General features: G+C 38.3%; 2 protein-coding genes across 4 annotated transcripts; both read right to left on the minus strand.

Moving 5' to 3' along the window:
• Window positions 1–668: 668 nt before the first annotated feature.
• LOC110861007 (zinc finger protein 652) lies at window positions 669–4,178 on the minus strand. Of its 3 annotated transcripts, none has more exons than XM_035860881.1 (6): window positions 3,505–4,178; window positions 3,166–3,242; window positions 2,807–3,082; window positions 2,694–2,741; window positions 1,229–2,513; window positions 669–874 (listed from the first exon to the last, which is right to left on the minus strand). In XM_035860881.1, exons 1-5 carry the CDS (start codon window positions 3,923–3,925, stop codon window positions 1,446–1,448), a joined length of 1,890 nt encoding a protein of 629 aa, XP_035716774.1. In that variant the 5' UTR covers window positions 3,926–4,178; the 3' UTR covers window positions 669–874; window positions 1,229–1,445. The 3 variants fall into 3 exon arrangements, with proteins under 3 accessions (XP_035716774.1, XP_021965811.1, XP_035716773.1); XM_022110119.2 differs by having other exon boundaries at window positions 669–888; XM_035860880.1 differs by having other exon boundaries at window positions 1,219–2,513.
• A 12,852-nt stretch (window positions 4,179–17,030) lies between these two features.
• On the minus strand, window positions 17,031–20,287 carry LOC118439525. Its single transcript, XM_035860912.1, has 5 exons — window positions 19,985–20,287; window positions 19,718–19,903; window positions 19,367–19,609; window positions 19,112–19,296; window positions 17,031–19,050 (listed from the first exon to the last, which is right to left on the minus strand). Exons 1-5 carry the CDS (start codon window positions 20,172–20,174, stop codon window positions 18,925–18,927), a joined length of 930 nt encoding a protein of 309 aa, XP_035716805.1. The 5' UTR covers window positions 20,175–20,287; the 3' UTR covers window positions 17,031–18,924.
• Between the last annotated feature and the right edge of the window lie 1,484 nt (window positions 20,288–21,771).

Here is a 21,771-nt window from a genome sequence, read left to right on the forward strand (position 1 = left end):
CCACCTAGAAAACCAGAAGGAGGTCGTTTCCTCCGCGCCGGACCATCTTCAACAAGAACTCATGGAAACGGTATCAGCCAAGTTGCAAGTTGCCCTGGCCAAATCGAGCGGGCTTTCTATTTTGTCCCAAGCTTCGGAAGTGATCGCAAAGGCGGATTCGGCCCTTATCTCGGCCCTACTTATCCAAGCTCCGCCCCAGATTGTGGCCGATATAGCGTCCGAAACGAATCCCGACGTTCTTGCGGACGCAGTATCGGCTTCGGATCCGGTCGCGGTGGCGGGAGCGATGGTCGAAGCGCCGAAAGAAGTCGTTAAAGAGATTGTCGACTCTGTCCCGACTGAAGTGCAGGAAGATTTGACCGATGCGGCGCCACTGGCGGCGGATGAGTTGGTGAAGAACGCGGGATACGGGGAAGCTGAAGACGGAGTGGGGTATCAAGGAAGGAAAGGGAGAGGTGGGAAATGGTACGGGTTTGGGGTAGGGTAATGAATTTTGAAAATAAAAGTGGATCTTTTTATGAAAATTGGTGTGAAAGTTTAGAAAAATGGTGGGTATTTATTTATGCGTTTTTAGATCTAGAAATCTCGTTTTTAAATGTTCTTCGATGCTTGCATTTTTCATAAATATTTTATGAATTGACCTGTTTTAAATGAATATGTAGCTAATATTTTGCTGATTTCAGATTTTTTACTAACAGATTTATAAATGTTTCTTCACAAAGATGACAGACATGCCGTGAAAACAATATTTTCATATTTTGCTGTAAATTATATGGACAAAAATTCACCCAGTCCCTGATAACATTGTTTAAATTTCTTTAAACTTACAAACTTTTACAGAATTTTACAAATATTTTGCAGGGAAATTAGCTTACTAATTTTTGTAAACTTACTCACAATGGAGGTCTCCCAACGTATGCTCACAGATTTGGACCAAATTAGCGTCAATCGATCACAAATATAATTAGTATGAAATTTGCAAATGGAACTATCTGCCAATGCGCAGGTTTGGCGGAGGTATTTGCATTCAAAGCAGGAAAAATGCGCAGCAAATTTGGAAAATGATAAATTTGCCAGCCTTGGGGATGCATTTTCTCCTCTTTTTATGCAAATATCTCAGCTAAACTTGAGCATTGGCAGATAGTTCCATTTGCAAATTTCATACTAATTATATTTGTGATCGATTGACGCTAGTTTGGTCCAAATCTGTGAGCATACGTTGGGAGACCTCCATTGTCAGATCAAAGGCGTCGTCTTTGTGAGAGTTTATAAAATTATTTTACAAGGTACCAAATGAATTCTTGGAATTCCTTATATGTACATAGATTTTAAATCTAAGATTTATTACATAAAATTCCACGTTAAATATGTATCTCCGTTACCAATAATTACCATACCATGGAAACTTTTACAAACTTATATGAATTTAAACATTAATAATTTCCCTAACTTTCACCTCCATCGTGACCCTTGCTCGTCTTATCTAATACCGGCGGCCTCCCAATTTTCGCCCCGGCAGCCCCTCTCCTTTCCGGATCTGCCTTCCTCCTCCTCTTGTACTGTCCCCTCCTTTCGGGATCATGCGACCTCATATGAATCCTCAAATAGTCCTTTAATCGAAACCTCTTCCCACACAGGGTGCACAAATGCGGGGCGTCTTCGGGTTTAATATGAATCTCTCGATGCTTGTTTAACTTCCAGTTTGAAATCATCTCCTTCCCGCAGATGTCACATTTGTACCTCTTCGCGCCGGGCTTCCTGCTGTCATGCACGGTTTTTATGTGCTTCGCCAGCCCCGCCGAGCGCGCGGAGACTCTGGCGCCACAGATTTCACACACCGCGATATCTTCTGCGCCATCCGGTCGGTGACAGGTGGACATGTGTTGCTTTTTCGCGCATGCGTATGCAAAACTCTGCTGGCAATGGGGGCACTGATAGGGACGAATGTCTGAATGTTTCGTGGCCACGTGGACCTCTAGAGCACGTGGAGATTGGAAGAATTTTAAACCGTGGGAACATGTCGGGCAAGGAATCGCGCTTTTGAAGCAGGTTGGAGTTTGGGAAATGTGGCGATTAAAGGCGCTCGGATCCGGGAAGGGGAGACCGCACCCGGGACACGAGACGGATTCTGGGGGGAGGTGGGTGCTGATTATGTGTCGTTGTAGGATTCCAGGTTCCATGAATTTCTGCGGGCAGTGGGGGCATTGGTGGGCGGGTTGGTCGGTTTTTTGTTGCTGGAGGCGTAGGCAGACGGCTGTGTGCTTCATGTACGTGTTAACGGTGGCACAGAGGCGGGGGCAGTGGGGGCAGGGGAAGGAGGAAAAGTTGTATTTTTTGGCAAGCCAGGTGAGTGGGGGGACCACGTTTCGTGCAGAGCGGGTAGATGTGGTACCGAAGAGTTGGCAGTTGAGGTTTGCTTGCCAGGTGGCGAAGTCAGCCCAGGTCCAAGATGGGGTGGCGGGGGGAAGATGGGGGTAGGTGCGCGTGGCGGAAGAAGCGGGACGAGTTTCGATCTGGGGAAAGGAATTATTTACATAAATCTTGATTTACATATTTAACTATGATTGGAAAAGTGCAATGAGTAATTATAAAGCCGTGTCAAAATTAATACTCAAAAATTAAAAAAATAGGTATTCATCTTTAACAAACTATTACTTGACTTAATATAAATATTGTCATTTTTTGGTGTTCACCTTGTCGTTTGGAGTACGGACGCCATCGTCACGCCAAGAATTGTCACCCTATCCCATTAAAATTGATTGATTAGTTAATTTTTATATACTAATGTGTGCTAAAATTCGCTTACGTTTTCTGTGTCCATGTTTTCACCAAAATTTACATCGTCTCCCAGTTCCGAGCTGGAATCCTGCTCAGATTTAATTTTGAGGGGATCATCGACATCGTTATAATTATCATCCAGTCCAAAATTTGTATCTGCAGTGTCGCCATCAGGAAGAATTTCTTCGCCGAGCAGATTAACATCCTCATAATTTAGGACGGGATCGATATCCGGCATGCAAATAATGTCGGTGAGCTCATTAGCCTCTTCCAGCTTAATCATAGTTTCGGATTCTTTCCTCACCTAAAAAAACAAATCAAGGCTTTCAATTAACACTAATTAGCGAGTATTCGTAATAATTGTCGCAATTTTTACGAAAATCATACCATTTCATTAACTTTTCTCGCCGCTGCGGCTATGTCAGTGTGAGTCAAGGTCGTTCCAGGGTCACAATTAGCACGACCTACAAGTAAATGTAATAAATATTTACATATGTGACGGAATAAATTAACAAGATAATGAAGCAAGGTAATTCACGCAAGCTTTGGTAGCATTGTAAATTCTGTAAATTTTGTACACTTTTAAAAATAATTCTGAGGAAAATTAGCTTACAGATTTTAGTTAGTCGTTTTAAGTCGTAAAAATTGATAAAATTATTTACAAACGCATTGCAAAATCTTGCAAATTTTTAAAATTGATGTTCAATTTGTTATTTAAAAATATACCTGGCTCCCTCTTAAAATTAGTCGCTTTCAAATAAGCCCGAACTTCTTTCGCTCCTTTATTGCTGCCGTTGTCTGGTCCAATTTCGACCTCGTCGTTGTCGTCGTCATTGATAACGACCTGATTTCTGAGAATATCCCGAACCTGGTCGAATTTGACGCGAAGTTTCTCCATTTCGACGAACAAGGCGATGCCCTGCGAGACCAGGGCGTTGCACGTGTCGCAAAGGACCATCCACTCGGAGGGGCGGCCGTGTCTCGATAAGAGCGAGGAACACCGGTCCGCCGGAAATTGGAGGATTTTGCTTAACAAAAAGATAACATGGATTCCATCCTCGGCGACCGGGTCGACATCGAGAACAGATTTGTGACACGGGGTGCGGCACAATAAGCAAGGGTTATGGACAGGGTTAGGATTATCCATGGTAAAGTTTAATTAATTGGTAGTTTTAATTAATTAACGATGTTGAGTTTAATATTTGTATTTGTTTACTTTAGCATTTTGTGGGACTTGGAAAATTGAGTTTATTTTGTCAGCTGTCTCGCGGGTTGGAGATCTGACTGAACTTGTGCGAAGGGGCCGTGCATAAAGGGTGCGTGAAATTTGTCGAACCAAAAATTTGACTCCTAAGATATTATTTGCATGAGGTTAATAATACGAAATAATTCTGAAATATAAATTGCAGTCCTCTTTTCTGTACGAAAATCCATATGTAAATACATACATATGTACATGTGAGTCACATGCGATCAGTGACCACGGAAGCCAGACGTGGGGGACATTACCATTGTGGGAGGGATGGGTTTGTATAACATGTGGGGATAATGCGTACATCGAATAACCGTGGGGACATTGTCCCTCTGTTCCCATGCTTCAGCAGTCACTGCTTGCCAATAAATATTATATGTAAATCAGTACCTCACGTGATGTGACGTATGTACATTGTAATATTTTTGTTGTTATGCTTATCAACGATATGTAACCATTTATGAGGAAGTCTGTTGGCTAGTTTGAAATGTGAATTGAATTACATAAATATGTACATAGGTAAGTATTGTGAATAAGCATGCTTCAAATAACTTTATACCTTGTAGGCCTACAAGTTGTAGGCCAAACCGAGGTTCACCTCCCCATGTTATATACATACATACATTTGTCTGCTGATTTCTCAGGAGCGTAAGAAGCATTCTCAGTAATCGTGTATGTAGATCAAATAAACCATTGCAAACGAAATGTAGCAAAAGGGTGAAGTGAAACGGTCACGAGGTCATGGCACGTCAAATCTATATCGATTTTTGAAATACCGGCCCAAAACTACGTCTAAAACGAGCAATCACGGCAACTTCGCCAAAAGTCAAAGATTTCACGGTTATCTTCACCAAAAATCAACTTGGAAACGAGAGAAGAATATAATCTTCGAGTTTCTGTACGAATTATAAAGAATAGGATCACTTAACCTGGATTTGAATAGCCAGCAACATAGATAAATTCATTTCCCCGCGAGGCGTATATTGGGAACAGCGCTAAATGGGCTAAAAAACATCTCAATTGGACGGTTAAATTTTCGAAACTCCTGATATTGTTTGGCGACATCAACATCAACCTGTTTGGTTCAAATTGGGACCAGCAGAATATGGATTCCGTAAAAAGACACTGACAAAACCAAGTACCGTACACTAAGCATTAAGGATGGGGGTGGAAATTGAATTGTTTGGGCGTTACGTTGTGGAACGGCGTCCGAAAGTTTAATCTAATCGAAGTAATAATGTACTCCAACTACTGCTGCGACGTTCTGGGTTGGAATTTGATGGCAACGGGAGGAAATTACCGTTAGGGAATAATTATATTTTCAAATAGTAAGACCATCCTAAGCACACATCAAAATTATTCAGGATTTGGTTTACAACAAAGGAGATTGAATAGTTGAATTGCCATCCATAATCATCGGACAGCATGTTAATGCACGTTTGTGGTCAATGGTGAAGCCCAAAATTTCTCAGCACACGCCATCAAACTTCAAAGCCTGGTCGACGCCGAATAGCTTGAATTGGAGAATTTTGACACTTCTTTCACCAACCCATTTCTTGGGTCGATTCCAAGGTGTGTCTCTGCCTTCCCAAAGGATCCAGGTCGACAACCAAGATGCTAATTTGACTGTTATTTAACACAGAAGACTCTGAACAAATTTGTCATGAAACTTAAATCGGGGTATAAAGAGTTTTTTCCTGTCGGAATTTTGGATATAATTTCACCGTGTCGTTGCTTGTGCAACGCCGCTATCTAAAGTATGGTTTCGGAAACCTTGCATCATAGTAAGCAATTGTGCAAAATTGCAGTTCACCCTCTCAAGCTTCTCAAAAAATATTAGGCTTTATGTACAAAAAGTATGAGGGTATAATGACTTTCTGCGTATACTGTACCAATGTATGTACATACATCTGCACTAGCTAGTAGAAAATTGGGTAAAAATTATTACCGTACGGTAATACAATTAATTTGACGAGTTACCATATGACAGCTGGTGACAATAATTAGCTCCTACGCCCAAACAACGCATAACAACTTTATCTCGTTTTATTCCTGAATCTTTCATTTGATATTTTCCGAACAAAATCCCCTCTACTTCTCAGGGCTCTCCAATAGTGATGTATTCTACCCAGTTTTTACCCTTGCTAATTCGTCATCTCAAATTCTCCCGTCTCATTGCAAGCGTTCCGTACGAATTTGATTCCATCTCTGGAAAACTTATCGTCATGAAATCCCGAAGGCGATTGCTGGTCACGCAAATGCAATACCTCGTGATGTCAATCTACTTTTTGGTCCTGCTCTGTAACGCATGCATCAGCGTTCCAAAGGTTGCAGCTCTATCATTATCTTTTTGGTAACGTGACAATTCTGACAAGATTGCAGGGATTTCCATTCGTCATCCTCTACGTAATTCTCGTCTCGCTCGGGTGGAATGTGGGACTAGATATCGCACCGGTGCAAATAATCAATTCGATTGTCACATTCGAGCGTGATCTCTTAGAAGGTTTGTTCACTGCTAGAATAGTCTTTTATAATCAGGCAGGTATTGATTTCTAGATACCAAATTTGGTTCCGTTTGGTATTAGAATTAAACCGGTCAGTATAAATTTGCTACCGATCAGATGAAACTTTAATACAGAGCTCTTACTTAGAGGATGACACAACCAGTATTTAAAATTTATCCAACCATTGTACAAAATTTGTCCAAAGTTATGTTAAATTTGTCCAACGGAGGGATCAATTATCCTCTTTTATCCTATCCTCTTCTTTGCTCGGTCTTGAGTAAATTTTACTTATCTTAATTTAAAGGATACCACTTTGATAGAGTAATATATGTATCAATACCGCTCGATGCTAGTTTAATATTGGATCTTTAAATGCGCATGTGCGCATTTAGCCAAAAATTTTGTGTAAAATCATATAAAAATTTGTGTCCATAATTTAATGTGACACCCTTTAGTTGGAGAATGTATGACAACGTCGCCCGAAACGAAGGCGATGATGATCTTTCTCAAATTCTTTGAATTTACCGTGATGGCAATTCCACTCGCGGTATTCTTGCTTCTCACGGTTGATCCATGCACTCCCCCCTTTCTGCTCTCATTCTCGCCAAGATGCGCCCATATCACGTGGATGCGGCCTGGGAGGGAAATCTTCGTAGTTCTATTTGAAGGCTGGATGGCTCTGGAAATGTGCAGCTCTGGGACGACGTGGGCTTTTTACATCTTGTTCTCGGTAGTTGTGACAATTCTGAATTACTTTCAACTACTGAAAAGGTTATACTTTAAAAAATCTCGCTCAATCTAAATATAGTCATATCTCCCAGCTTGTGTTTTGCCAGTGCGTTCAAATGGGGCGATGACTGTATGTTTCACATGCTTTCTGCACAGTCCTTTACACTTTGAAAAATCGTGCAGTAGCTCAATATTGTCCAGCTTATCTATTACCACGTTATGGACACACTATGTACAAAGTAGTCGATCCATACGGGTTCATCCGCTGTATGCAACATGTTTTTTTTTAATTTCACATTTTGTTTGTGACCAAGATCGACTCAATTTTTTTTAAAGAACCTTAATACATAGTTTCAAATAAACATTTCCCCTTACTTCTAGCCGGATCGGAAATTCGAACACAATTTTGAAAAACCGGGCTTGCCTCAAACTCCATAGAAGTATTCAAATCCTGGAAAAATACATGAATGGCTTTCTCATGGTGCGAGTCGTCCCGACGCTGATAATCTGCGTTCCACTGACTCAGATTGTCTGCTCGTACGTATGCGTCAAGCTGTATTCGAAAGTAACGATGCCGGGATTTCTTGTGTTTCCCCTACTCCTGGTAAATTCCATAGTAACGAACGTGGTCATATTCACCTTCGCCTCATGGGTGAACTCTACTTCAACTAAAGTGCTTCAAACCCATGTGCGAAATACGGTTCAATTTGGCCGGAAGAAATCTGTGATTGGCAGAGAAATTAAGGCGTGTGGCGTGCTAAAGATAAAATTCGGCTCCAACTTTATCGACAATGGGACTCCTCTCGTCATTCAGAATTTTTGCATGAATCAAACCCTGAGTTTGTTCCTGATCAGTGCCGGAAGGGTGGAGGGAGGGTGAAGGATTTCAATTTTTATGGATAGAATAACATGTAGTACAAAAGGCGTTAGGACATGGTTTTGACGAATTCGCGGGTGAATATCTCTGGCGGGGAGTTGAATTTTGAACTGATTTTTGGTCAGTTGCAAGATAATACTCTCAAAAAGATATATTTAAAATTTTGGGCCGATAGCTTTATAAATGCCCCCTCCAGTGCCCCCAGAGTTTGAAGGAGCCAAAAAAACACTTTCCAAACTGAATTACTCATATAGCATGATAACCTAAGAGGTCAGAGGTGAATGATTGTTAATATTACAACCCTAGATAATCATTGCATGTAATAATAAAAGAATCCACAATGAATTACATAACGTTGGGCCTCCATCGTCGCTGATACGTTTTCATGAAAAGTGATCAATCGGACCGTGCACAGGAAAATTGACCTGCTGACCTTTAAAGCGGACCCACTAGGTCAAATGAAGATTGAGGGCAAAGCTCTAAGTGTCTCAAGTAATATTAAATTAAACAGTGAAGATTTTGTGTAAACAGTTTTGGAGAAGGACCCTACCCAAGCTACCACACTCGTCATGAGGATCTCCCAAACTCATCGCCATCGTCTAAGGGCGACATGTCGCAGTGACGACCTCCATAGGATATAATAACGATGTATTGATTACGATGTCAGCAAATAGGGCTCCTGTAGACGTCGTGAACCGATATCTGTTAGATATTGTCGATAGACATTCTACATTTATCATCTCAGGTTGTCCATTAAAGAAAAAAGTGCGCATTTTTCAAATTACTTTTTTGTTTAGTTACACCATGAAATCTTGCACGAGCTTATCGAAATGCCAATTACGCCGTCGTGTCGAAAAAACAGTTGTAGAAACAATTAACAATTTAGAAGCCAGTATTTCTGATCAGTCGACTGCAACTTTTTACCAAGACTTAAGTGCCCCTCACTTAATTGCAGACTCTTTCAACCACGATCAAGTAGAATTAGATTCAGAAATTTATGATGTTATCGACGACGAAATCATATCTGAGCCGTCGTCGTCCGATTTCAGCAGTGATTCTGAAGTTCAAGATAACCAAATTAATGAAGAACTACGGAAGTGGGCAATAGAGAATAATGTGACTAATTCTGCTACCAGTTCGTTGTTGAAAATATTAAAAAAACATTCATGTTTCTCAGAATTACTAGCCGATGCTAGATCATTATTGTCCACACGCCGTCATTTTACTAAACGAGATGTGCTGCCTGGTGCATACGCACATTTTGGACTTGAGAATGGGGTTAAAAGTTATGTGAATCAATTAAAAGTTGTGCCAGAAGTGATTAGTTTACTAATTGGAATAGACGGAATACCAATTAGCAAGAGTAGCAAAAGTGAATATTGGCCAATTTTGGCATCAATATTCCAGGATAGAAACTATAAACCATTTTGTGTTGGTATATACCAAGGATCTAGTAAGCCTAATGATCAGAACGAATACTTACAAGATTTTGTCGCCGAGTGTAAACAACTACTTCAAACTGGAATATTAGTGAAAAATAAGTTAATATCTATACAAATTAAAGGATTCATCTGTGATGCTCCTGCTAGGGCGTTTATTACGTGTACAAAATACCATTCAGGATTTTCAGCGTGTTCAAAATGTACACAGGTTGGAGAGAGGTACGAAAATCGTACCGTTTTCTCGGATAAAATTGCGTCTAGAAGAACTGATGCCAATTTTGGAAGTTCAACATCGCTTGAAGATGATCATCATCGTGGATTTACTATTCTTTCTGAACTTGGGATTGGACTTGTATCAAAACTTCCTCTCGAATCAATGCATTTGATATATTTGGGCGTAGTGAAGAAAATTTTAAATTTGTGGGTTGGTGGTAAACCAAAATATCTAAAGTTCAGTGCATTTCAAATTTCCACAATTTCTGACAATTTAACTGCGTTAAGATTTCATATGTGCTGTGAATTTAACCGACAACCTAGGTCGCTTGTCGAACTACCGAGATGGAAAGCAACGGAATTACGACAGTTTCTATTATATACCGGCTTTATTGTGTTGCATAATATTTTGCCACCAAATTATCTGACACATTTTTTGTCTCTCCACTGTGCTGCTACAATTTACTCTAATGACGAATTAATTGCAAGTTATGGTGATTATGCTGATCAACTTCTAAATTTTTTTGTTGTGGAATTTAGTGCACTTTATGGGAAAGAAAACTTGTCTTACAATGTCCACGGTTTACTACATGTATACGAAGACGTGAAGATGTTCGGCAACATCAATAATTATAGTCCCTTTAGTTTTGAAAATCATCTTGGGATTTTAAAACGATTAACAAAAAGTGGATTTTCTCCTCTCTCTCAAATTTGTGGGAGAATTTCAGAAAGGGAATCCAGTTCGCCATCACACATTCAGCGACAAGAGTTGAAACATATTCATAGCACCGGTCCACTAATTCATGGGTATGGTTCCCCACAGTACAAAACATTTGTGAATGGAAATTTTATATTAAAAATTAACAAACGTGATCAGTTTGTACAAATGAGAACTGGTGAACTGGTGAAGGTGAGAAATTTTGCCACTGATCTGGAGAGCGGGGAGGTTTGGATCATTGGTCACGCTTGCCTGAAAACTGCTCCACTTTACACTTCACCGTGCAACTCTGAATTACTGGGAATTTTTACGTTTTCCAAATTTGGACCGTTGAAAAAGTTTCCGCTCTCTGATATTTCACGTAAATATTTGGTTCTACCGAAAACTGTTCGCTGCAAAACTGTTCGGATATTCGCTGCCCTCCCCCTCGTCCACTGTTAGTCAAAATGGTCTTCTCGGTGGTCCATTTTCCTGAAACGGATGAGGTGGAAGTGACCCCGGACATTTGGCTGGATCGAGAAGAAGAGGGACGACTAAAATGTTGGTGGCCTCCTTACAAAAATTCAGACAAGGTGAAGACAGCAGTTAAAAATCAGTCGCCAGTGAATTTGGAAACTTGGAATATTTATAATGCTAGGATTCTAAGGTGTTTTGGTTAGTGAATAATTATTTCATTGTAATAAACTCATTTTCATTAATAACTAATTAGTTATTTATATAAATTTCTAGCAACATACGCAGCAGCACGCGAACACTTATCAACAGCAGCATGGACGTCAAACTTGGAATCTGAGGTTGAAGAAAATGACGAAGGAAGTAGGCGCAGTGCGCGCCCTCGAGCGCTGAACATCGAGTATGAAGAAAGTTTGTCTGGGAGCAGCAGAGAGCTATCATCATTCTCAAAACCTGCAGCGAAAGATAAGATGAAGGCGAATTTCCCGCCACCGCCCGTAATATTTACAAATCGGAGCAACGAGTCAAGCTTGGCCTTAACAAATCCTGGATTTGTATTGGCACCGGGCTCAGGTACTCTTAGTCGATTGGATGACCACAATAAATCGAATGAATCGAGATGTTCAGGTAAATTGAGTGTTACTTTAAGGATCTGTGGGTTGATGTTGTTGAAGAAGTAATAAATATTTCCTTGTACATATTATGCAGGTCACGCAGATAAACTTCCAGTATTTGATAATAAGCTACAAAAAAATTCAGGTAATATTTAGAACTCGGATGTTTAAGTAATTCTATATTTGTTATTCAACACATCTTTAATTTTACGCCATTTGAAAAGCATGTCGTAAAGGAACTCGCCGAACTTAGGCAACGAATGGATCTTCTGACGACGAATGTAAGAATGGTGTATGATTTATATAGCAAAGGCTCGCCAAGTGGTCGTCCCGAGAAAATCGACTATGGCTTTCCATTTGACACAATGGAAGCTTTTGATGAGCTAGAAACTTCAATTCAAGATAAGAAGATGTTTCAACAATTGGTAATAAATTATCTGTTTGATGATAAAAATAGTATAATCGTACAAGCATTTGATTTCCCCTTTATGAATAGATCATGGAGTTAAAAGAGATCGGTGGCACAAATTACAAGGAAAACATTACTAACATAATGACTCGTATGATGACATACAATCTTGGTAGTAAATTTTGCTGGGAGGGGATAAGAAAAATCAACCCCAAACGTGCATTTAAACACTGCAAGATTAAAGACGCTATTTATGGTAAATAATTTACAATTAAAATCTGCTTCTAAGTGATATGTGAAAGATATTTACAATTTTTTAGCTGCTGTTAAGGATAATCGAAATTGTGCCGGTGTTACTGACTCGGATATCAAAATTAAGCTGGCTTCATGGTTTCAGCACGCACCAGAGAAAAATAAATCGGTAATATTTTATATAGTTTTATCATAATCCATCGACAATATAGGAGCGTAAAACTAGTATTTTTTAAGTATTTTTAAATCATTGCAGGAGCATAAAGAATCTTAGGTGGAGAATTAACAACATAAAAAATATGCAGCGTTGGAGTCTTGTATAATTTAATTACTGTTATTAAATGTCATAGTTATTTGTTAATAGTTATAGATTGTTATTAATGTATTCATTGTCATGTTTTGAATTGGAAATAAATATGTGAAAATATAATATTTCCAGTGTGAGACTAAATACTGCGCATATAATCATACATACTAAGTCAGATGTCATGAGGATGACTTCAGGAATATCCCCAAGACATCAAATAGCATGCTTCGAGAGACGACTTTTTGGCGGACATTGGCTCGTCTTACGGACGTCTTTATTACGTATCCGTATTAAAACCGATGTCGCTACGACAAACTAATCGTCTCGTTTAGATGTCTTAGAGGAGTCCAAACGACATAGTGTGGTAGCTTGGGTAGCTAATCAGCTGACGGGGAATAGTAAAAAACTCGTGAACTAATTTAGGAAAATAATGGTCAAATTTTGTTGAAAACAAATTTTAATAACTTTTTTGTGTTCCCTGCTGCAGAACTATTTTACCTACAAGGTACAAGTGACAAAATAATAAAATTACTGCGTTTTGATTAGTTAAAAAAATTTAAAGTTCCGCTTCAATTTCGAGGAGAACTTTTGTAAAAATTTTATAGGGTTTGATGGAAACTCATTTCCTGGGGTGTAACCACTTATCAAAATTTTATCAAAAGTACTTACAATGCAACATACAATTTCTACCTTGGATAAAAACCACGTTAGGGATTTTTAGCATCAAAGTCCTAAAATGTGGGGGCCTTTAAAGTCGAGGAGTTGCGTTCAAGGGAGCATTCCATTAAGACAAGTATGAAGCTAGACTACAAAAGGGACTTAAAAGATAAGCATGATACAAAAGTGGTTTTATATAGTGAAAAGCATGCTAAGTCCCTTGATAATAGTCGCAAAGACGATTTTTGCACCAGGACCTCAGAAAAAAATATTTTGTTCAACGCCATTTTATAAGAACTCTGGTTTGGAAAACTAAAAAAGAACACCTCTCCAAATTTGACCTTTCCTCATTTCGCAGAGTACATAAAATCGGAAGCCAGATATGCTTACCTATAGGTTGAGACATGGGCTTTCACATAAAAAATGTTAGAAATCTCTACAACTAAAAACCATCCCGCAATTATGGTATGAATTCGTCAAAACCATGTCCTAACGCCTTTTGTACATCCTAACCAAACCCCAAGAAATCCAGCCACAATTTTTTAGCACATATGTAAAAGTGGGTTTCTGTTGCTAGTGAAAGCTGGTTGACACCCACTTCAGAATTTAGCGATAGAGATACACCGAATGCCAAACCATAACGAATGCCATTACACTCTTTTTTAATACCTTTGTGTGCTTTAGCTATAAGAAAATTGCATTTATTTTTTGGCAAATTTATCTTTGATCTCATGAAATGGATTATGGGACCATTTGTAATGAACAACACCGAATTAATCAAACTTCTTGATTAATTCGCTCCGGCATTCGACAACATCTTAATTAGATTTCACTAGTCTGCACTATTTATTTAAATATCTATGATTGTACATGTACACATATTAATTCATTTTCATAAAACAATATACTATTGAAAGGATTTGAATAACTTGACGAGTTTAATAATTTTTGATGCTCAACACATTTCCATGAATAAATTAGAAGCGTGAATGTCAAAACTATTGAGAGATTGATTACCTGATAATAACCTCTGTTCGATATAATCCGCATTTAAATTTAATACAGCGTGTCGCTCATTGACAAATATCTAATGGGTAGTGATACTCGCTGCAAAATAGCAATTTCATCTCATTCTATTCCTGAATTTTTGCAAACAAATATCCTATACAAATGTATAGCACTCAGTTCCTCCCCTTATTAATTCGCCACTTCAAATTCTCCCACCTCATAGCAAGCGTCCCCTACGAATTTGACCCCACCTCTGGAAAAGTTACCGTTATGAAGTCCCTGAGACGATTACGCGTCACTCAAATTCAAACCCTCGTGACATCAATCTACTTATTAGTCCTGCTATACCATTATCTCTTTGACAACGTGTCAATCCTTATAAGATAGCAGGGATTCCCATTCATGATCTGCTACGGAATCCTGGTCTCAGTAGGATGGAACGTGGGACTAGATATCGCACCGGTACAAATTATAAACTCGATTATCACCTTCGAACGTGATCTGTTTAAAGGTAGCCAGATTTTTACAATAATTTTGAGTCTAAACTTGTAAAACGTAGTGTCCCAATTTCATATAACACCCTTTAGTTGGAGAAATTATAACAACATCGCTCGAAGCGAAAGCAATGGTCGCGTTCCTCACATTATTGGAATTCAGCGCTTTAGCAGTTCCACTCGCGGTGTTCTTGCTGCTAACCTTTGATCCATGCACGCCCCCCTTCCTGCTCTCATTCTCGTCAAGATGCGCCGATATTGCGTGGATGCCGCCTGGGAGAGAAATCTTCGTCGTACTGTTTGAAAGCTGGATGGCCCTGATATTGTTCAGCTCTGGGTCGGCGTGGGTGTTTTACATCCACGCCGTTTTCTGGGATTATGGCAATTCTTAACTACTTTCAGCTATTGAAAAGGTTATACTAATAAAAATCTTAGCTTTAACCACTGGTTACATCACGTTTCGCGAAACTTGCAAAAGTGGTCAAATAATTGAAGTTCACCCTCTGTATCCGAAAACTTTTCTCGTATTAGACGCGACACAGACCGTGACTATTAGAAATGCGTCTCGCATTCTTAAATAACCTGTTAAAAATTTTAATAAATGTTTCCTTTCAACTCCAGCCGGATTGGAAATTCGTACACAATTTTGGAAAATCTTGCCTGCCTCAAGCTCTACAGAAGTATTCAAATCTTGGAAAAATATTTGAATGGCTTTCTCATGGTGCGAATCGTCCCCACGATGATAAGTTGTGCTCCTTTGGCGCAAATAGTCTCTACGTACGTTTGCGTCAAAATGTATTCGAAAATAGCGATGCCGGGCTTTCTCGTGTTTCCCCTTATCCTGCTGGACTCCTTGGTTACGAACATGTTCATGTTCACGTTGGCGTCTTGGGTGAACTCTACTTCGAGTAAAATTATTCAAACCTGTGGCCGTCATACGGTGCAATTTAACGGAAAAAAATCCGTGGTTTCGAGGGAAATCAAGGCCTGCAGTGTGCTCAAGATTAAATTTGGCTAGAACTTTATCGACAATGGGACTCCCCTGGTAATTCAGAACTTCTAAATATATACTAAACGTGATAAAATGACGAAATTTCATTATTGTGTGGCAATTTAAAATTAACATAATGCAGGTTGTGTAAGCAAATATGTAAGAAGAATTTTTCCCAATTTGTGTTATACTAAGTTTTCTGTACGAAGCTTGATGGTGGGTGTGGTTAGTTAGTAATACATATAGTAGGAAGGTTTTGTGCAATATTTTTTAACCAATTTTGGATATCGCAATTTATTACAAAACCATATTGCCACGAAGTTGGTCATTTGTAATTTTTTCTACATTCATTCACGGTGGCACGAGTTAATATTTAGTTTCCAGACTTATTCCCCTGGTGCTTGTAATTTGGCAAGCAACATTGACCAAGGCGAGCACAGGGTAATGTTTTATTTTATAATCTGCATCTTGCCCTGCCTCAAATATGTACATATGTATGTACGAGATCGGTTTCATGCTTTTTTATGTATTTATGTATGTAAATGTGCATTTATTTTTTATGCAATCTCATGGAACAAAACTACACTGCCTAAAAGTAGATCATTCATCATCAGTGACCGTGGAAGCGTGGGGACCGAGGGGCCATGTCCCGATCATCTGCCCACACTATACATATGTATAGAACCCTTCCTGCCTTATCCTATAGTGTTAATGTCCCCACGCCTTCCGCGGCCACTGCTCGTCATTATTTACACATTAGTTTTGCACAGCGACATGAGTTAACAGTATGCAGATCATAAAATTCGTGAAACTTCCGACATTGGTGCATACGCAGAATTTGGCAAGCAATGTTCACCGAGGTCAGAAGTAGATCATGTTTCATTTGATGGTCTGCTCCTTAATCGCTCTGGAATAATTACGAAAACGTTTTCTTACTCTGCAGGGTGAGGATATGTGCACTTGTTTTAAAATGCGTCATGCAATACCACAAGATGCAGTCCCTAACAGAACCAAATCAGTATTTTTCTAGTAAACCGTCTGGAAAACGAATCCGTTTTCCATAGTATGGTTTGGCAGAGCGGGACAAACTAAATACGCGAATCCTAAAAACGCATGCAAAACTCGCATTTTCCCTACCTAAATACACGTAATATGCGCACGTATTACGGGGCGTTTATGAAAGCTAAAATTGAGCGTAATATGGACAGGTATTATGAAGCCTTTATGCACCCTGAAAACTAACGTAATTATGCGGCAATTACGGCAGTTTTACGAATGCTTAATTTACATGGTTTACATGCGTTTCATTAATAAAGAACACGAGTTACGACATAAATTTAAATAATATTCCACGTTTTTAATTATTCACAACATAGGAATACAAAAATACTCATCTATAGAATTACTTTTTACTGGAATTAGGACACATTTCTGACAAATATTTTCTACATTATTCGTACACCTGGATATATTTCTTAATGACACATTAAATATTTTTAAAATAGAGGTATTAATAGGATAATTTTAACTGCAGTTCTTGTTGTGAATTTTTTACATTCAATCATAACTTTGCAATTCTCCTTATATATTCTATTGACAATAACAAGGTCATTATTTTTTAATAAAAAACAGTTATTTCCCATTTTTGTGCCAATAATATATTTTCTATATCTAAATTTTTTAAACTCTTCATTTTTGTTCGGTTCATTTTTCACCTTTTTCTCATTAACAATAACAGAATCCTGGAATACACAAGCCTCCCACTCTTTTACTCTTTTTACTACTTGTTGCAAAGGGAGATTATTCCCCCGAATTGCTTTCTTTAGAAAGCAAAGATGACTTTCAAATTCGAAAGCACTTATATTATCAAGTGATCCAAACTTTAAGGCGTCATCTGCAATATGTAACAATGAGTGAACATTGTATACAATTGAACCAGACCCATAAAGTTCTGACATTTGTGTGACGAATTTTAGTAAGAGCGATTTCGCAAACGAATTCCATTCAGAATTGTTAGCACTTTTGGATAATAATATGTACATTGCGGTATGTAGAAGTAAATAGTGTCGAAAATATTTATCCGGTAAAACTGATCTAAATGCACAAGGTCCCGTATACAAAAGTAATTGTCTAAATTCGGTGGCCTTAAATCTATTTACATGAATTAATGATCGTGGGCGTCGTGCAAATTCATCTGGAAAATTGCTGGATATTTTTATAAGATACTCAGAAATTTGCTTTGAATTTGTCGTTGATATTCTACATTTCAGGGGTCCCGATAACCATAAATTAATTAATTTTCTCATTACACCAAGGCATACTAAATGCATATAGTCGAGTACGAAGCCAGAGACTAAGTCGACGTTTAATTTTAATAGAGGTGAATCTGCGTGATGATGGCGTGGGTCAGTTCTACTTCGAAATGATAGATTTGTTCTTAAATTTCCTACAATTGTTGGAAATATGATGTGACCTTCATGATCACCATGAACGTCGCATCGTTCACAAGAATTGTAACCAGAGTGACCTTTGGTGCATTTTAGAAAACTTCTGGCTGGGGCATCACAAATGAAACAACGAATGGAAAAATTAATTTGCTTGTCACCTAAATATATTCCATGCGTTTGTAGTTGGTCAATTTCAGTGGTAAATTGATTTAAGTACTCAATTAAATTGGATGGTTTACTGTCACCACAGAATAACCCTGCCAATAATGGACGACATTGTGAAATTTGATCAATTTTTATCAAAATAGGCCACATTTGTTTACTTGAGCTATTGTAAATCGGAAACCCGTCGCAACCAATTGTTAAAGTAACCTGACTAATATTTATAAATATTTTCTCGTAAATTTTATGAACTAATCTAATTTGCTCCTCAACTCCAAAATAATAATATTGACCCCCAGAAATATATTTAACTGCAATATGTCTAGGCGTTCCTAATAAAGTTTTAGAGGAGGTTGGAAGAGCTGTGTCTGGAAAGTTGGCAATCATTAATTTCAATAAATCATCTAGTGCTACGTGTGAAATATTATGATTTAGACTCCACCTTTTTAAATCGTTTGAAAGATTAGATGTGGATAAGGGTAATGGATTTTCTTCGTCCTGATCTACTACATAACTTTCTACATTGATATTTACATTATTACGTGGGTTAACTGTGAATGTTTCTGCACAGGCTACCACTAAAGTATTACTATGTACACTTACATTTAAATTGTCATTTAAATCTTATCGTTAGCACCGGTGAAATTAATTTTCGCTGCCAATTCAGAAGATAGCGCCTTTGTCAAAATGCCGGAAACAACTTTTTGCGTCCTTTTCCCTCCATCCACTGACCAAATGCGAGTCTTGAAAAAAAGTGTTGTTAGAAATTAGTCAAAAAGGCATTAAATACTTAATTTATATTACCAGATTTTCGGAATTTGTCTTATCAAGCCATGACTCAAGGGTGGCAATGTCAGCTTCCGATTGCAGAGGAATCTCCACAGGAAGAGTGACTTCTGGTTCCCCAAAACTTGTCCCCAGATGAGCCAAGATAGTCCGAATATCCTCTTTAATTGATGATAACTCTTTTGCAATCGTTTCCTCTAAAGCTGCCACAAAAATCAAAATAAAATATTTTCGACCCATTTTGTGTAAAAACAGGAATTCTGATTTACTAACCTAACTGTCTCATACAAATGGCATCTAAATTTGGGATTATTCTGGTTGAGCCCGACGACCCGGCGTTGTCATTCTGTTGTCCGTCATGGCTAATGATACCGCCTTCAGGTTGGCCAACCAGATCACCTCCTGTTCCACATGGATTGTCGGAATTCGGGTCAATCTGTGAGCGACTTCCAGTAGTCATTTCCTCTCCATTAAAGAGCTGGAGTCGGAACACATTTCCTCCCACAGCTACAAGACCTGAAAATGTTAAGCAGGGACTTAATATGACGTCTAATGATAATCATTGTACCTTGACATTGATAAATGACAACTGCTAGACTCAAGGTGAACTATTTTTCAACTTACTTGAACCGTCGTCTGTAACACCAATTTGCGACACTTCCTCGCCTTGTTCTTGGTTGGCGTCGGTCATAAGAGATAATGGTAGGATTTTGGGAGGATTATTTTCTTCCCCGCCCTCTGCGTCAGAAGTGTCCAGGTCACCAGTAAATCGGGCAGCTTCTTCCAATTGTCGTCCTTCTAGAAATGTATCTTTAGATGCGCAATAAAATTATAATATTTTAATTTAAAGTAGTATAAATAAATTAAAAATAATATAATTTGTATAATTACCTGCAGTTTTCCAACATGTGACATCCAACTTTGGCCAGGACTTTTTTGGCTTCTCAGCTCTCTTTATTAATGATGTGACGTTACTACTTGGGCCAGGTGGCCAAGAACAAAGGCGCTTATCAGCACTTATCCAGCTTGATGGCACTAATTGCACCGAACGGTCCAACTTAAACTTTACGACGGAAAACATTTTAATAGTGAATGCAAGGACCACGCACTCGTCTTATTTCAAATATTCCCTCTTTAGTTATTTTGTCTCACTAAAAAATAACGTGCTGTTTACGCATGTATTACGAGGTGCATAAATACGCAAGGATTTTACACATATATTAAATGAGTTTTATCAGCCATGAATACGCATGTTTTACTGTGACGTAAACCACTTCTATTACCTTCGTATTACTTGTTCATAAAATGCTGAGGATTTCTCTTGTGTTTAATGCAAGTAAAACTAACTAAAATTATTTGAAAAATATTTTACGGACTAAATACGCGTCAACGTACAAAAAACGCATGAAATACGGCTTCAGGTTCTGTTAGGGGTGGTTAAAAATATTCTAACTTTACATTTCATTGAGGAGGAGAGCTTCACTACTTGTCACTTTCAGAATTCGATGCCCTTTTGAATATGTTGTATGTAGTACATATGTATGTACATACATATCCCATGAGTGAATAAAGGGCGTGGCCGACACTCAAGGTTGGCGAACAACACGAAAAAAATAACTTTTCAAACTATAACTAAAAATTAAATTTTATTCGGATTGTAAAAATTCTTGCGGATAGTTGTTTTCATTGCGTTTTTGTAGGAATTATGATGGCAAGCTATTAAATTCTGTGTATGTTTTTTTAAATTTCTTAATTAGGGGTATGCCTTTGGAAAATCAAAATTTAAAAAAAAACTTGAATTGGCAATGAAAAAGCGACAATTTGGGAGTATAATGGGGGAAGAATTTTCTAAATCTGAGTAAAATTAGATTTTTGGTAATGGTTTGACTAGGTCAAAATAGGGCTTTTTGGGTCATTTTTTGTTCCTTCGAGTAACTGGGTGCAAGTGTGGCAAGGGAGTCAATCCACTTGAAAATTTTAATAGATTCAGTAGGCATTGAAATATAATCTAAGGACATCGGAATCTGAAAGTGACAAGGAATGAAGCTCTCTCCTTCAGTAAAACGCAAAATATGAATGCAGAAAATACTGAGTATTTCATCTTGTGCTAGAAAAGTACGAAACCGTTTTCGCATGAATTTGAGGAGAGACAAGAAGCAAACTAAAAGAGCAACATAATCGCCATGGTAAGAGTTTCTTTCCAAATTCTATGCACCTAAAAAATATATTTAAAAAAATTTAATTATGGTAGACCTACATTTTTGCAACTCTGGAGATGGTGTCCAAGTAAAATTTCTCAACCTGTAATAAAAAATAAAATAAATTGTAAATATTTAACCCCCGCACTAACAAATTATGTACACCTTACACCTTAACCTAAGGGACGGCAGGGCCAAAAAGGCCCTGCGGGTCCCTGTAGTGACGACTGATTCGGTAAAATTCGTTGACAGCGGAGTAAAATTTGAGAAATAAAAAAAAATTACAGATTTACCGGTTTAATTGACTAAAGTTGTCCGTTCCTTAATTTTTAAATATTTCACTGTCCAGTTATGGTACGTGATGACATGAGTAGCAAACTGTACACTGTTCTTCTCCTGCTGCAACTCTTGATATTATTTTCTCCTTTGCAGAAGATGTTTCATGCACAATTTTTTAAACGTAAAGAAAGAGACGGTCTG

This window comes from Folsomia candida, unplaced genomic scaffold, assembly GCF_002217175.1.
Source record: "Folsomia candida strain VU population unplaced genomic scaffold, ASM221717v1 Fcan01_Sc037, whole genome shotgun sequence".
Taxonomy (NCBI): Eukaryota; Metazoa; Arthropoda; class Collembola; order Entomobryomorpha; family Isotomidae; genus Folsomia; species Folsomia candida.

Excerpts from the sequence above, each read along its gene's own strand:
- LOC118439525 (XM_035860912.1), bottom strand. The coding sequence starts at position 20,174 with ATGTTTTCCGTCGTAAAGTTTAAGTTGGACCGTTCGGTGCAATTAGTG. Across the intron at positions 19,610-19,717 it reads TGTTACAGACGACGGTTCAA|GTCTTGTAGCTGTGGGAGGA; the intron begins GTAAGTTGAAAA and ends TAACATTTTCAG. Across the intron at positions 19,051-19,111 it reads AGACAAATTCCGAAAATCTG|ACTCGCATTTGGTCAGTGGA; the intron begins GTAATATAAATT and ends CTTTTTTTCAAG.
- LOC110861007 (XM_035860881.1), bottom strand. The coding sequence starts at position 3,925 with ATGGATAATCCTAACCCTGTCCATAACCCTTGCTTATTGTGCCGCACC. Across the intron at positions 3,083-3,165 it reads CGAGAAAAGTTAATGAAATG|GTGAGGAAAGAATCCGAAAC; the intron begins GTATGATTTTCG and ends TTGTTTTTTTAG. Across the intron at positions 2,742-2,806 it reads AAAACATGGACACAGAAAAC|GGTGACAATTCTTGGCGTGA; the intron begins GTAAGCGAATTT and ends TTAATGGGATAG.